Below are 15,904 nucleotides of genomic sequence, written 5' to 3'. Positions count from 1 at the left end.
TTTCATTAAGTTCAGTATTTAACAAGGGCAAATATAATTCTTGTTCTTTACCTCACCTTATTGCATGTATTTATAGCTTAACACTGTTTGGCAAAACCATGATACTCGCTCTTCACAGTGACTTCATGTTTTGAATATACAGATGAGTGTGTGTGTGTGTGTGTGTGTGTGCGTGCGTGTGTGTATGTATGTACACACACACATTATTACATATTATATGTATAAATAATATACACTGTTATACAGCTGACATCCATTTCTTCTCTTTTTTCTCTTGGATAGTATGCTGGAATATGACACAGAGAATATGAACTCTGACGAAATCTACAGTTCACTGCGTGGCGTTACAGAGGCCATCCAGAGCTTTAGATATCGCAGTGAGGAAGACCTCAACGAGCCAATCAGACGTGAAATCAAGAAGGATGACGGGGTATAGTGTGTCCGATATACGGAACTTTTTTAGTCTAGTGCAACAATTCTGCTATAGATCAAATTCTGTAGTATTATCTGTAGTCATTCTGTATTATTTTTCCCAGGTTGGCCAGGAGACTGCATCACCTGGGTCAGATTCTCGGTTAGGTTTAGATATAGTTGAGGGAGGACGTACTGCTTTGGATAACAAGACATCTCTACTCAACACCCCCTCTCCTCGCTCTTTTGCTGGGCCGAGGACACGAGAATTTGCACCATATGTATATGGGGACACCATTGGTGGTTATGATAAGAGTGCTTTGAAAGAGGCTGTCTTTGACGATGACGTGGAGCAATTTCGTGATTGTAAGTTTGCACTTACTGTACCGTTGCACTTAATTCATTTCTGCTGTGTTCACCTTGTCTGTTCCATACCACCTCATATGGTCATTGCTGTCTGTCTTAAATCAACAAAGTGAAAATTTATAGTGAAGCAAGCAAAAATCTTGCCTGTGAAATGGCTCACCATAATATGCAAAATCTGTTTGCCAGAAAAAGGGGAGCTGGTTAGTTTTGCACTAACACACGTGATGCATTGCACATGGGGTGTTTTTTTTCTGTGCTCATCTGTCCAAACCATTTATCCACAAACCAAATCATAGGTCCAGACCCTTGTATATCTACCTTGCTATATGGGAATTTTTATGTTAGTAGAGTAGATAAAGAAAACAAAGAGATGCAGAAGAATTGTAATTGGCCATCAGAATAAAAAAATTGTTTTACATCAGATCTTGCCATGAAACACAAGGAGGCATGAGCATGAACAACGCAGAAAGACAGTTATATGGAACTCTATATGGAATTTTTGAATAGTGTGAGAGCTGAAATGCTTCTGCTTTTCTTAGTCAGGATATTGTTACTTCTCATTTATAATCTTCATAAACGCTCTATGATTAGAAGGGAATCAAGGTGGTATGTTTTGGGTTTCACCAAATATTGGTCATCAAATCCCTGCTGTCCTCCCTCCATCTCTCCTTCCCTCTCTACAGGCCGTCGGCAGGAGTGCAGTGAGAACAAGATGGTGCTCTCCAAGGGCTTTGCTCCTGGTAAAGGCCGACTCAATAGAATAACAGATAAATCCTACATGCAAACAAATTGGCCATTTCTGCTTTTGTCAGTCTGCTTTATTCCATTGTTTTCCATTTACCCCATCTCATCTTTGGTGGCATGGCTGCTTTTGTACTAGCAGTGCTTTAGTCACTAATATTATGCAGCGACTTAATATCATAGATTTGTCGGTGGCGGCTCTTTATTAATGCCTTAACTTCTTTCTGCCATTATTACATTGCTTTTTTGCTGTAGGCAAAAACTAACAGAGCTTGAACTTGGCTTTATATCTGTAATATAATTCAAGTAATATCTAGAAGCACAAACATGGATATCAAAATCCAAGGACATACTAATCCAAAGCAAATTAACATCTAGTATTTTGTCTGCTAATGTCTACTAAATGGTGCCTTCTACAAACGGACCCAGTAGCCAAATGAAGGAAAAATCAGGTTCCTTGCTTGTTTTGTCCTCTTCTTTTGACTGTATTTGTTTTCGATTACTTAGACCTGGTGGCAGACCTGCTAAAAGAGCTGTCCAATCACAATGAGCGAGTAGAAGAGAGAAAAGGGGCACTGGTGGAACTGCTAAAGATCACCCGAGAAGACAGTCTAGCTGTGTGGGACGAGCATTTCAAAACCATCCTGCTGCTGCTCTTGGAGACACTTGGAGACAAAGATGTGAGACTTTACATAAACAAACATTTAAACTTTGTTCAGTGATGTGAAAATGTTGGATCATTAAAAAGTTATAATGGGGAAAATGCTAACTATTTCATTTTGTTGTACATAAATACATTAGAGTGCTCGACTCCTATGTAAGAAATGTATGCCATCTATCTGTCTGTCTAATTACTCTCTCTGACCGACTTATATACAGGTTATTTACATTCTGCTCTCTCTTGTAGCACACTATTCGAGCTATGGCTCTCCGTGTTCTAAAAGAAATCCTAAGGATTCAGCCGGCCCGCTTCAAGAACTATGCCGAACTCACCATCATGAAAACATTAGAGGCTCATAAGGATTCTCACAAGGAGGTTACAAACACTTTTATTTTCTTTGAGAAATCAAACAAGGCTTTTCTCACGTCACTCTCCATTGTAAAAGCAATTAACCAACAGGGTCTCTAATCCCAGGTAAAATTCAACACCTGCACCTGTTTTTTTGACCGAGCTCTTAGGTTACTGCTTATCAATGAGATTCAGAAAACCAGCACCTAAAACAGATGCATAAATGAATGGCACCATGAGGAACACCTGTGCCTCTTAAATATACACCATGGCAGTTTATCTAGCATTATCATTGTGTTTACTCAACCGAGTCATCATTTGTTGAAAATTGATATATTCCTAAGAAGTTTAGTTTGTGTATACTAATGTTTTTAGCTTAAATACAAAGCTAGTCTAATTTTATATAAGAGGATTAATTGAGTGAAATAAGGTTTAACCAGAAGCTTATATACCCTTCTTTCTCCTGCATGTCCAGGTGGTAAGAGCTGCTGAAGAGTCTGCATCCACACTGGCTGGCTCCATCCACCCTGAGCAGTGCATCAAGGTGCTGTGTCCCATTGTGCAGACTGCAGACTACCCCATCAATCTGGCAGCTATTAAAATGCAGACAAAAGTTGTTGAACGCATTGCCAAGGATTCTCTTCACCAGCTGCTTCCAGACATTATTCCTGGCCTCTTACAAGTGGGTTTCTTAGATTTTGTTAGATATCCTTTGGATTTGCATATAAAACATTTTTTTTACTGGTGTATTATTGTGCATGTTAGAAGGGATTAAACGAAGTGGGAACTCAATATGTGATCCAAAGAGGTGTCGATATAAGTGGGAAAAGGGCATCATTAGGCTGGGAAGAAAAATCAAATCCAACCTTTAGTGGGCAAGTCAACAATTTTGTTTGAGCTTTGTAAGGCAAAGTCATCCAAAAAAAGTCACCTATCCTCAACCCAGTTGAGCATGCTTTTCATGTGGTGAAGACAAAACATGTGGTGAAGACAAAACTACAAGCACAAAGACCCCAAACGTGCAACAATCGGAGGTAGCTGCACTAAAGACCAGGCAAAGCATCTCAAGGGGGAAAACTGGTGATTTCCATGGGGTCCAGACTGCAGGTTGTCATTAAATTCAAAGTATTTGCATCCAAGTAAAAACGGTCCTTATATTTATAATTGTTAATTTGTCCAAAATACTTTTTGGGTCTGAGAGTTGACTTTTTGGGCCCGAGTCTGTCCTGGGTTGTTGATGTACAGATTTTAAGCATGTAGACATTATATAAGATTATTAAAATCCTGTTAAGAGTGCTATGCGAAAACATTACTCATTTTTCCAACACGAAAAAGGTCCAACTGAATGTGCCGAGGCCATTTAAATTAGGTTATGTCGAAGTGGTGCATAAGATGATCACTAGTTAATATTCATTAATCGGCATAATTACAAAGGGGGAAAATTCATTAATGGCACCTATCTTGTCTGCTGTTGAAAGCTCATTGGTAAAGCAGAGAAAATTAGGTCAACATGCTGCAATAACAGTGTGAAACTGGATCATTTTCTAAATGTTTTGTGACTTTACTTCCTCAATACTGTAACATGGCTCTTCTAACTATCTGTCAGACAGTAATAACATCTACGTCTCTGTCTATCTGCAGGGCTATGACAACACAGAAAGCAGCGTTCGCAAGGCCAGTGTCTTTTGCCTGGTGGCCATCTACTCTGTCATCGGGGAGGAGCTCAAGCCCCATCTGGCGCAACTCACGGGCAGTAAGGTACAATCACATTATCTGCCGCTCTTCTCACTTATCTCTTTCTGCTTCCACTTCTGTTGCTATATGTTCATATTTGCCCTAGTTCCATTCCATCAAAGATTGTTTGACTTATTATGTGATACCGCAGTAATTGTTTTCAGTAAACGACAAACAACCAAATTCTTTCCATTTACTGTAAGTGCAAGTATTGGGAGCAGAACAATATAACAACCATGATGTAAACTTGCCAGTTTCAAAGTAGTGCTAAACATTTTTCTCTCCCCACAGATGAAGTTGCTAAACCTTTATATCAAGAGAGCTCAAACAACCAACAGTAACAGCAGCAGTTCGTCTGATGTGTCCTCTCACAGCTAATGCAGAAGGCGTGCTCATCAGTGCCCTGTACTCAAGTGGGATCTTAGCTGTGCCTCCATCAGACCTTTTGCTTTTTCTTTATTGTTTTTATTCAGTATTTCAAACACATTTCCATCAGTATTCCTTTTAATTTCCTGTTTCCTGATTCATTTCCTGAATGTAAAAATAGTTAGAAAGTTTCTTTAGGGATCACATTTTCATATTTCTGTTTTGACTGGCTCCAGTTACATTTGTTTAAAGAAACGACTTGATATTTAACATTAATAATGTAATAATGTGGTTCAAATAATTTTTCAAATCTATAGTGTTTGAGATTTTGACATTTGTTTTAAACGGGGAACAGTTGTGTAGGTTAAATATGTCACTTGAATCTGAGTAAGTGGCAGAGGATCATTTGGCTGGCCGAGTGATTTTAAATGTGATGATAAGAAAAGATCATTTGTAGAAAAAATAACAAGTGTCGTTTGTAGACAAAAATGACCACCAAAAATGTAGGACTAAGTGTATAAATTGATTTTAATTTGTATTTAAATAGTTACCAGCCACCAGATCTGCACACCCTGTAACAGAGAAAACAATCTAAAATGTGTCCTTTATGGTTGTAATTGAAGGCTATTTTAAACTCTAAGGATTTGTATTATGAGTTGCTTTACTTTATACAATTTTTTTTTTTTTTTTTTTTAATATAAATATCATAAACAGTATGTTTTGCCCTGCCATGGCACAATGGCACAAATCAACCTGGACAAGGACAAACTACTGAGTGTATATTCCATCAATATTTGTGAAATCTGTACCAATTTTTTTTTCTTTTCAGTTAAGATGCTAAATTATTTTCTTGCATTGAAAATGACATAAAACGGAAAGTCTATCCAGTGTCAAAGTCAGTAACCTGCACGGACCGCAGTTCTCTTTGCAGCATTTGTAAAGATGATTGTAAAATTCTAGATGGATTACTACATGAACATTCAAGATGAAGCCCAGCTTTCAAGAAAATGACAATCTAAATGAAAGTAAAAAATGTAAACAGTGAATCATTTGGAAGTGCTTAAAATAATTATTTGTTGTCATTAATGAACGTCAACAAGTGCTTTACTTTATTGCATTGAAACAAGTGTGTATATATCTGGAGCATCTTGTGTCAAAAACATTGAATTAAATGGTTAAAGACTCCTGAAGAACAATCCCACCCAGACCCAAGTTTCTAGTGATCCTGCTGCTTAATGAAGACTTTGCTCAAATACGTAGATGCTAAATGGCAGTGACTTCTGCTTTGAAGGACAGCTAAATGATGGCAGAAACCTCAAACACTACCATACTTATTGTTTAGTTTTCTTATATTATGTTTTGGCCACTCAGACTGTTGGTTTTAAGTGTGCACACGGTTTTAAATGTGAAAAGTGCTGTGTAAAATCCCTCACAAATTAATTCTAGATACGTTCTCTAACGGCTCAACATTTTGCCAATTTCTTCTGCAGCTTTTGCTATCAGATGCTTTTTGTACATACATTGTTGTATTTAAAAAAAAAAAAAAAGAAGTAAAACAATGGGGGTTTGCACTCTTTTGCACGTTAGCAACTGCATGTTTTGGAACACCCATCTTGCACTTCAGTAATTGGCCTTGTTACAGTTTTTGAGCCCTTGCCTCTTCAGTCCTGTGGTCAGTCTGTAAATACAGTATTAATGCTTTCCCCAAGCAAAGAGGCATCCAAGTATAAAACTTAAACAAGGCTTAATGAGGTGACCAAAATATCATGTGTCTGTTTCTAAACAAGTTCATTGTAAACTTTGGGTGAAAACGTCTTACTTTTCATATCATTCTATCTATTGGGACTTGTGGCTTTCATGAAGGCACACTGTGTGTGTCTGCCTTAGTAATATACAGCTTTTATTGGCAGGCAGCCACAAGCTTATGATGGCCTGACAATGGAAGACTTTTTCATATTTGAATTCGGTCCAATTTAAAACCGAGCCAACTTTGAGGGGAAAATGCAAATATTAGTTAATGAGTGGATCTCAATAATCTGTGCAAATGTAGGGGCGCAAAAGGTTTATCAGCATATTTTCTTCACATTTTAACTTTGTTTTTTGTTGTGTAACCCTCATATTCATATTTATACATTTAGATTTCTTTTATCATGATGACTGTACAGTTTGTTTTCTTTTCTAAGGGCCCTGTGTGATAGATTTGCAACCTGAACATGTTTGCCCAAAAATAAACCTGAAAAACAAAGTAATCGTGTGTTTTAATGAGTAACCAAAGCAAATTTAATGAGTGACTAAATATGAAGATTGTAGTATTTGACCATTTTGGCTGATCCTAATAAGTAAAACTGCTTTTAACACAAAGTTTCATACTTTTTGGGTTAGCTGCAGCATAACATTAGCTAGCTGCATAATATCATAAATTAATAATAAAGGTCTTGTGTGTGTGTGTGTGTGTGTGTGTGTGTGTGTGTGTGTGTGTGTGTGTGTGTGTGTGTGTGTGTGTGTGTGTGTGTGTGTGTGGTGAATTCTGACTAGTGCTGCAGCTTTCCAATCTTTTATTTCTCTTACATAAAAGATTAGGAGTCATGTTAAACTAAAATGACAATGAAAATTGTATCACTGTGCATAGATTTATTTACATTTGTATTTAAATAGTGACCACCACCAGATATGCACCTTGTAACAGAAAATAATCTAAAACACATCATTTGTTTGTATTTGAAGCCTGTTATAAAGTCTATGAATTTATCTTATTAAAAAATGGAAAATTGGAATAAACACGAGTGCTAACAATAATACACAAGCTTTGTGCACATACCTACTGATCAGTAGGGCAGTACGCCTATCAGTGCTGTGCTTTCTGTGACTCTGAGCCCCTTTCAAAGGTCGCCTGACTGCTGATGAGATGGACGTCACGAGCATAAAAGCAGTCGAGCACCTTCTGTTAAATACACAACGGTAGACTGGCTTTATTAAGTTATTTCCTTCTTCTTTTGTGGATTAAATCTCATAGCTCATTCAGCCTGAAATGTTCCAGCAAAAAGTGCAGTCTGGTTGTGTAAGGTAAGTGTGGCTCAGTGTTTGACCCTTTTAATTTGGAGTCTCTTCAGACGAGTTTAAAGGTTTCTCAAATTTCCTGCTGAACATTTTGAAAACTCTGAATTAAGCACAATATATCGGTTAATATGTTTAAGAAGAATTTGTCATCTAAATGTATATTCTGTCAGTGATGAATAAATACAGGTAGAATATAAAAGGTGAAAGCACAATTATGTTCAGATAACTGACTTATTTATTATTATTATTATTATAAAGAGTTATTAATAAAAACGTATAGCATGTGAGTTTTTATTATAATAGTTATTGAGGGCACAGTTTAACTCATTATGGATTAGTGAAAAACTCTGAAAAGAAAGTGTTATTTAAAATTTCTCTGAACTTCTCATATTTCTATAAAGCAAACGTCCCTGGTAAACCAAACAGGAATAATAACAAAAAAAAAAAAAAAAAAAGACGCATTCTCAGAATATTTCTCCCATTTTTTAAAACTAATGTGACTGAAGCTTATTATGTAGGTATGTATAAAACTTATATAATATAATATATTAGATGGCCTGTTTGTATAATATTAAATTATAATGCCTGATTGAATGTACTGAATATTAAAATCTTTAAAACTTTTCTTTAATCTCTGATAAAAGTTGATAAAATTTGTAAATTATTAAGATAAATTTTTTTATTAAACACGATGTAAAAAAGTCTCCATACAGTACAGAGGAAAATTTAACACTAACAAAAAGTAACTTCATTTACAAATCATCTTCTTTATGATAAATTTCTTTGTAAACACACACGCAGTCATCTCTCCCAATCCAGCAGTGAGACTGATGTTCTTCTTTTTCAAAGACATTCTCAAAGGCTATAAGAATGAAAATATTAAATATCATAAAATTAAAAGATTTTGGAAGACATTTAGAAAAAAAATCTTATTTCCTCTGTGTATGTAGACTTTTGAAGTCAGTAACATTATCTTGTTACAATAGCATCTGTTATGAGGTGGGGAAAAAGTAGGCAAGTGTAAGGATCTGAGTGTATATGGTTATTAGTACCTACCAGAAATGGTCCAAGGAAGGACAAGTGGTGAACTGAGACAGGGTCATGTGGAAACCCAAGGCTCATTGATGCCTTTGCAAGCAAAAGCTAACCTATCTTGTCTGTTCCCACAGTCAATCTACTGTTGCAGAAATTATTAAAAAAGTAAATTCAGGACATGACAGAAAGTTGTCAGAAAACACATCACAGCTTGCTGTATATATATTTCTCTTAATGCCAACTACACTCCAGATCTTTTCTGTTAACATCAGCTGCCTGACATCACAAATGCTCTTGTGGCTGAATGAGAAATTCCTAGATTCATGTTCCAGAATATAATGGACATAATTGTCCAGATGTCCACATTTAACGTTGCTCCTTATAAAGCTGGTGTGAATGTGGCACAGCAGATTTCATACATGTCAAGTGTCATAATATTGTATATTATGCTTTAGTATTTAATGTCTCTATAGTCAGTCCTGCATGAGTGAATGGCATGTAGTGATACAGCCCTGAGTCTTTTTTAATCATCTTGATTCAGCTCTGCTGATTTCCTCAAAACCTTCAACTAATGTTTAAGAAATGTACTCTGTACTGAAATTAATAAATATATATTAAGCAATATTTCCTAGAGAAACAGTAGCTACACTGCTGAAGGCCAAACCGGAGCAACAGACAACTGCATCTGAGGCCAAACTGCCTTTTTTTCAATATATATTGTGTGCTGCCACTTCTCCATCTGTCAAAATGCATGAGGAATCTCTCACCTACCTCAACCAGGGTAGGCGCTTTACCTCAGTCATAGTTCTAATATTACTATAGTATTAGTTATAGTATTAATTGCATGTGCATACCTTACACCGAGGCTGCACTTGAATAAATTCAACATGTTTAGATTATGTAGCTGGAAGGTTTATCTTTTAGACTACATCACTCTTAAATATTAAGAAGATGAATTTTATATAAAGTCGTTCCAGCTACATTGCAGAGTCACAGAATAAAAAATACTGATAATAATATTGATAACAAAGGGGTATTCATTATGTATTTTTTTAAATGAATAAAATCTGTAATAATTGGACACTTGCTGTGGTATAAGGGGAATAAAACATTTGGCGTGTGCTGTTTTGGAGGAGTGTCTTTAGGGGATTCTGTCCCACAGAAAGAATATGTACTAGAGTTCTTAAGAATGTTAATAGGGTCATGTGAATAACTGGTAGGATCATAGTTGTATATATAGGGCAGTTCATAGATTATCTTTTATGCATACTATTTTACATGCAACTGCTATTTAATAATGTTTGACGTAATCAAAAAAGATAATTTAGTTACTCAGTATGAGTTAAAATAGGAGTGGGGTATACAGTGTTCAGATGATCTTGACCTATATTATGAAAAATGTTCAGGTTTAGGGTCTAATGGTGAAACTGATTCTTTATTTTAATGTAGGTCAGTCCTACGAAATCCGAATGCTTAACCCAAAAGTGTTGGACTGTACGCATATAAACAGCAAGTGGGTAAAGGTAAGTTAAAACCAATTTTTCTAGATATTTAGCATTTCTGAACAGAAATATGCAGCTGATAATTCCACCCTATATATCATTGCATATAGTTTCATATTGTGCAAAATTTGTATTTGTCGTACTGGATAAGCAATTTGATATGCTTTGGGAACTAAAAAAGTCTTAGAATTAATTAATCACTGCCCATAAATATAATATAATGAGCTCCAGTGACAATTAATATATAGGCCTATCTTTTTATTTATGTTTAGTTTGTGAGTCTACCAACACAGGAACTCAAGAGGTGTCACTAACTCTACAGTGTATAGTTATTTGCTTTGTTTAAGCTTTAAACAAATTGAGTATTCGTTCAAATGTAAATATTTACTTTTATGAGTTTTTCATTTTATGATTAGTGTTTTTATCTAGACAATAATGTTTTATCTTCTGCAGCTTAAATCACAAAGATTTTCATCAGTGATGTATTTGGAGAAATTCCTACAAGGCATACCCTAAATAAAAGCTGGCTTTGTCACGTTCCAGAGCACTGTCCGTGTGTTGTTTCATGATCGACGTCTGCAATACAGTGAGTACAAGCAGCTGGAGGGATGGCGCTGGAACAGGCCAGGAGACAGAATTCTGGATCTTGGTGGGTCTCTGTCAGTCTCCTGTAGGCATCTGCTTCTTCAGAATCAATGTCTTCTTACTCTGAACTACTGATTAAAACATCCTGAAAGTATGTTAGTAGATGTGGGAATCTTTTCACTGAATAGTACAATATTGAATGATTAATTAACATCTCTGACACAAGAACTCAATAGGGCTGTAAAAAAGGACAAGAAAAATATGATATCAAAATCTAATACACATTTACTCAAGCAGGGTTTGAAATGAACTTTTTCACTCACCAGCCAGTTTGGCTACTAAAGATTTAAGTTACTGGCCATCCATAACATGCTTAGCGACGGGAATGGTGGACTGGAGATGCTGCACAATTAGGCTATATTTAATATACAATGATGACTCACAAATTCAGAATTTTTGCTGTCTGAACAGATTTGTATTTGATTGATTCAAGTACTTGAACTTTCCCAAGAAAGTAATGAGTGAATTTAATTTTTGAAAAGTAAGCCACCAAATTGGCTAGTGATTTGAACACAACTGATTTTTTACCTGGAGGGTGTTAATTTTAAGACTTGTACTCAAGTATAAAAAAATACTCATGTGAAACCTAGTGTGTTGCTTTTATTCAGATACTACCCTCTCTATGGGGATAATAGAGCCTCAAGCTAATCCACTGGAGCTCAACACTATTGAGTTCTTCTGGGATCCTGTCAAAAATGCCTCTGTATTTATTCAAGTAAGTTTATTTAATAAAGAATTAAATATAACTTGTATTCCACAAATATTTATACCATTGTATTTAAGGCTAGATTCATTATTATGTTTCACATTTTGATTTTAGGTAAACTGTATTAGCACCGAGTTTACACCCAGGAAACACGGCGGAGAGAAGGGAGTTCCCTTCCGGATTCAGGTAGATACGTTTACACAGAATGAGCATGGAGAATACATGGAGCATGTGCACTCTTCCAGCTGCCAAATCAAAGTCTTCAAGGTAAACAAAAAAATATTCCTAAAGAGAAGCTGCTTATGTTAAGTTACATCATACTCATTACCAAATGTACTAGGTTTGATCAAATGCCTTAGCAAAGAATGGGGGATTGCTTCGATTTCTAATCTTATTAACTCTTCTAATCTAATCTCTAATCTTCACTGTCATCCAGCCAAAAGGGGCAAATCGTAGGCTAAGGACAGACAGAGAGAAAATTGAGAAAAAGAGTCTTCAAGACAGAGAAAAATATCAACCATCATTTGAAACTACTATACTTACTGAGGTAAGACATATAACAGGCTTTTGACTTGTTACCTGAAGAAAAGTTTCACAAATTACAATAAAAATATGGTCATCAGCAACATGCCTAGCATCATAACCATTGTAACAACATTGCACTATGCTTGAGACTAATAATAAGGTATTATGTTAATCAGTGTAATGCCATGGAAGTTGAATCGTCTGTAGTTTTGTTTACTTAGTCACTCTCTCTGTCTAGACTAGAGTTACTGAAAGAGTATCCTTATCTGTTATTAGTCACATCTGTAGTCATTGATATGTAATATGTATACAACGGATAGAAATTGTGCACAGGTTGCAACACAGCACTGAATGAAGCACACATTTCTATCTATTCTGCTTTTATAGTGTTCTCCCTGGCCTGATGGACCATACATCAACAGTGTAAGCAGCAGTCTATCTCCCATGTGCCACATCTCAACGTCTCATGTCTTTACAGAAGGGTAAGTCTTGTTTACTATTAGCCAATGTTGCCGTCCTTTGGAAAATGAAATAAAGCATCACAAAATTTATGTGCTTTAAAATATGTTTCTGTTAGTTTGCATCTGTATGTTATGTGGAAATTAAAGAAACACAAGAGCTGAGATTTTGAACTGCATTGACAATGCACAAGTTAGGCTTTGTGACTGAAAATCTGTTCATATACTCTGTATTGAAACCTTCAACTGGATTCTGATTTAAAAAAAAACTAAGCTATTGTTTTCACAATTATAGAGACGATAGAGACTGCTTTCCAAACCAGCAGAGGGAGCTACTCCTACCCAGCTGCTCTGCTGTAAGTATGACAAACTGGTCATAATGTTAATACATTGCTGTTTTATCTTTTTAGGCATGTGTTTGGAGGCAGTGGGTGCTACCCTAATTACAGGGACTCTTCTTCTTTTTGCAATGTAGCAGCTTGTGCCATCACTCTCCTCTCAAGAAGCACAGGAGTGGCTTCACCAGAACAGGTTCTCATCTTTCTGTAGGCTTTTCTCAAACTTCTCAGGTAGGATTCGGTTGTCTTTCTCAATTTTGTGTGTCCTTTAAGTTTTAAAGACCCCTACTGAGACTATATTGTCATTCTGGATGCCTATCGTAGGTGCAGATTTGGTTAAGATGAGCAAAAATGACTTTGTTCAGATCTGTGGTCCTGCTGATGGGATCCGCCTGTTTAACGCCATCAAAGGGAGGTGAGTCTTCTAAAGAGTAAGAAATAATAAGTTATACAGACATGTATTAGAGCAGTTGTTTAATATGCTGCTTGGTCTGACAGGTGTATTCAACCACGCCTCACAGTGTATGTTTCCCTGCAGAGAAACAAAAATCAGCCAAACAGCAAGCCAAACAGTGATGAGGGTAAAAATAAAATCATGGAATATAAGTTTGAAAAATGGACCGGATTAGCTACCAGATGATTATAATTTTATTTTGATCATTGATGTTTTCTGTACTGTTCTTATTTTTCCAAAGTGTACCATGCTTTGTCATTGGAGCACTTGACACTTTTTGAGCTCACAGAGAAGATAGCAAGTCTATACAGTGTTCCGGCACAGCAAATCTGCCATGTGTACAGACAAGGGCCAATGGGTATATACATCCTGGTTTCAGATGAGGTGAGATGGCAAAGTTCATATCCCATAAAAAACAAACAAACAAACAAACAACAACAACAAAAAAACTTTTTTTGAAAAACAAAACAAAACAAAAAACAAACTTTTTTATCAGCACTATTTGACTGCACTATTACTGACTATTTGACTGACATGCAGACATGCATGTTTCACACCAGCTTACTGTAGGTTCACTATTTAGCAAACACTAGTTGAAATGGACCTCCAACATGTATTAGATTTTGTTCTTATCCCATAATAATATGTAATCTTAATTATCTTTTTCAGATGGTGCAGAATTTCACAGAGGAAACAAGATTCATAATAAGTGCTTTAAAAGGTAATTCACATCCCTGATCCTTATGTCAGCCTTTTTATGGTATAAATCATCACACATACAAGTGAAGTTAGAGATTCATGTACAATACCAGAATATAGAAATACAGTTATATGTAGCTATTGTAATTAACATAAAAAATAGAATTGTTTAGAAATTGATAGAAGTGATATTTACTGATTTCTGGTATCTAATGATGACTGTACCTGTTCCCCAGTGGTGATAGATGGAAGTAATGAGAGGTATCATGTTGTCCTGAAGTGACCCAAGATCACAGCTACAGTTTCATTTTTGTTTTTTTTATTTTTATTTTATAGAATAGTTCAGATGTTAAAAAATGTATATTGTACCTAATGTAGATATCAAGACATATATTTTACATATAATTATTCATTATGAAACAAAGGAACAAAAAGCAATTCTGAAACAGATTCTTAAAAATATTATATGAATTGTAACCCTCAGAAATTAAGCCTAAGTTCACTCTTTTCTATTTCTGTAACTTGTAATGTTATAATACATTTAGTTGTTTTGCTAGGAATGATCAGTGAAAAAGTCTTTATTATATAACAATTTTGAACTAATCTGTGTAATACTGCTAATACTCACATACTACTAATTTTTACCTTTTATTTTGTTTGTGTTTTTACCCCCTCTCTATTACATTTTTTCCATTCCACTGTGTTTCAATTGGTATTGTGGCCTGTGAAGACAAACAACTCTGTATCTCATTTAATTTAATGTAGTTATTACTGTTTGCAATTATTGGTAAATAAAATAATGCATTCTAATTAAATCTAATCTAATCGAATCTAATCAAATTAACACTATATACGTGTGTGTATGTTTTGATAAAATTATGTTTTAAAGATTGTTAGTACATTTATTTATAAAAAGCAGTTGTTACTGTTCAAAGGTTTATTTCATATTGTATCTTACATGTTAACACCATGTCTTATGATCTTGTGGTTTACTATGTTCAACCTGCAACTTTGTTGATTTTACAATAAAATACTTTGCTCTGTATTTTTGGACTAGAAATTATACGTAATGTCCTATATAATAATAATAATAATAATAATAATAATAATAATAATAATAATAATAATAATAATAATAATAATAACAATAATTATTGTTATTATTATTATTATTATTATTATTATTATTATTATTATTATTATTATTATTATTATTATTATTATTATTATAATAATAATAGCTAGTGTGCCCTGCGATGGGTTGGCACTCCATCCAGGGTGTATCCTGCCTTGATGCCCGATGACGCCTGAGATAGGCACAGGCTCCCCGTGACCCGAGGTAGTTCGGATAAAGCGGTAGAAAATGAGTGAGTGAGTGAGTGAGTAATAATAGCTATACCAATCAAATCTAATGACTGCCTTAATTTGAATTCACATTCACATTATGACACTGTATAGTCCATCTTGTCCTCATTATCAAGCACATAGATATCACATGAAGAAAACTGACTGCTAATGATCTGCTACAAAGACAATACAAGTAAGGTGTTTTTTTGGGGTTTTTTTTGCAAAACAAAGCAAAACAATTATGAATAAATGTGCCAGTATCACTCATTTATATATTTGCTATCCATGTTTAGAAGCTGGGTTTGCATGCTGGCTTGTGGAATCCCTGAATCCAGAGGACTATGCCATGTTACATGGAAATGTATTTTCCTGTGCTGTATTAAGATGTAATCACCCTATGTAAGTCCATATATATTCCATCTCAGCAGTCAAGTTAATGTATCAGTATCATCTGCAGATGGGGCATGTGTGTTTTCCATGGTGTGTGTGTGTGTGTGTGTGTGTGTGTGTG

General features: G+C 35.3%; 2 protein-coding genes across 22 annotated transcripts in view; both read left to right on the top strand.

The window, feature by feature from the left end:
• Window positions 1–6,872, top strand: part of clasp1a (cytoplasmic linker associated protein 1a) — a 48,787-nt gene extending 41,915 nt beyond the window's left edge. For 19 of the 21 annotated variants that reach the window (XM_027164292.2, XM_047814680.1, XM_047814677.1 and 16 more), the window contains 8 exons: window positions 283–430; window positions 537–777; window positions 1,461–1,517; window positions 2,026–2,198; window positions 2,426–2,554; window positions 3,003–3,209; window positions 4,169–4,285; window positions 4,553–6,872. In XM_027164292.2, coding sequence (XP_027020093.1) covers window positions 283–430; window positions 537–777; window positions 1,461–1,517; window positions 2,026–2,198; window positions 2,426–2,554; window positions 3,003–3,209; window positions 4,169–4,285; window positions 4,553–4,639 — 1,159 coding nt within the window. In that variant the 3' untranslated portion in view covers window positions 4,640–6,872. Of the gene's footprint in view, window positions 1–282; window positions 431–536; window positions 778–1,460; window positions 1,518–2,025; window positions 2,199–2,425; window positions 2,654–3,002; window positions 3,210–4,168; window positions 4,286–4,552 lie in introns of those variants that run through there. The other 2 variants (XM_047814670.1, XM_047814678.1) reach the window with 2 other exon arrangements.
• Window positions 6,873–7,504: 632 nt separating this feature from the next.
• Window positions 7,505–14,936, top strand: tfcp2l1 (transcription factor CP2-like 1). The gene is made up of 15 exons (XM_027164115.2): window positions 7,505–7,690; window positions 9,352–9,500; window positions 10,169–10,242; window positions 10,765–10,870; window positions 11,475–11,581; window positions 11,687–11,839; window positions 12,009–12,119; window positions 12,485–12,579; window positions 12,851–12,911; window positions 13,031–13,124; window positions 13,218–13,308; window positions 13,392–13,474; window positions 13,589–13,731; window positions 14,017–14,068; window positions 14,283–14,936. Exons 1-15 carry the CDS (start codon window positions 7,656–7,658, stop codon window positions 14,327–14,329), a joined length of 1,401 nt encoding a protein of 466 aa, XP_027019916.1. The 5' UTR covers window positions 7,505–7,655; the 3' UTR covers window positions 14,330–14,936.
• Window positions 14,937–15,904: the final 968 nt, after the last annotated feature.

Source organism: Tachysurus fulvidraco, chromosome 6 (genome assembly GCF_022655615.1).
Source record: "Tachysurus fulvidraco isolate hzauxx_2018 chromosome 6, HZAU_PFXX_2.0, whole genome shotgun sequence".
Taxonomy (NCBI): domain Eukaryota; kingdom Metazoa; phylum Chordata; class Actinopteri; order Siluriformes; family Bagridae; genus Tachysurus; species Tachysurus fulvidraco.
This window is presented reverse-complemented; position numbering and strand designations above follow the sequence as displayed.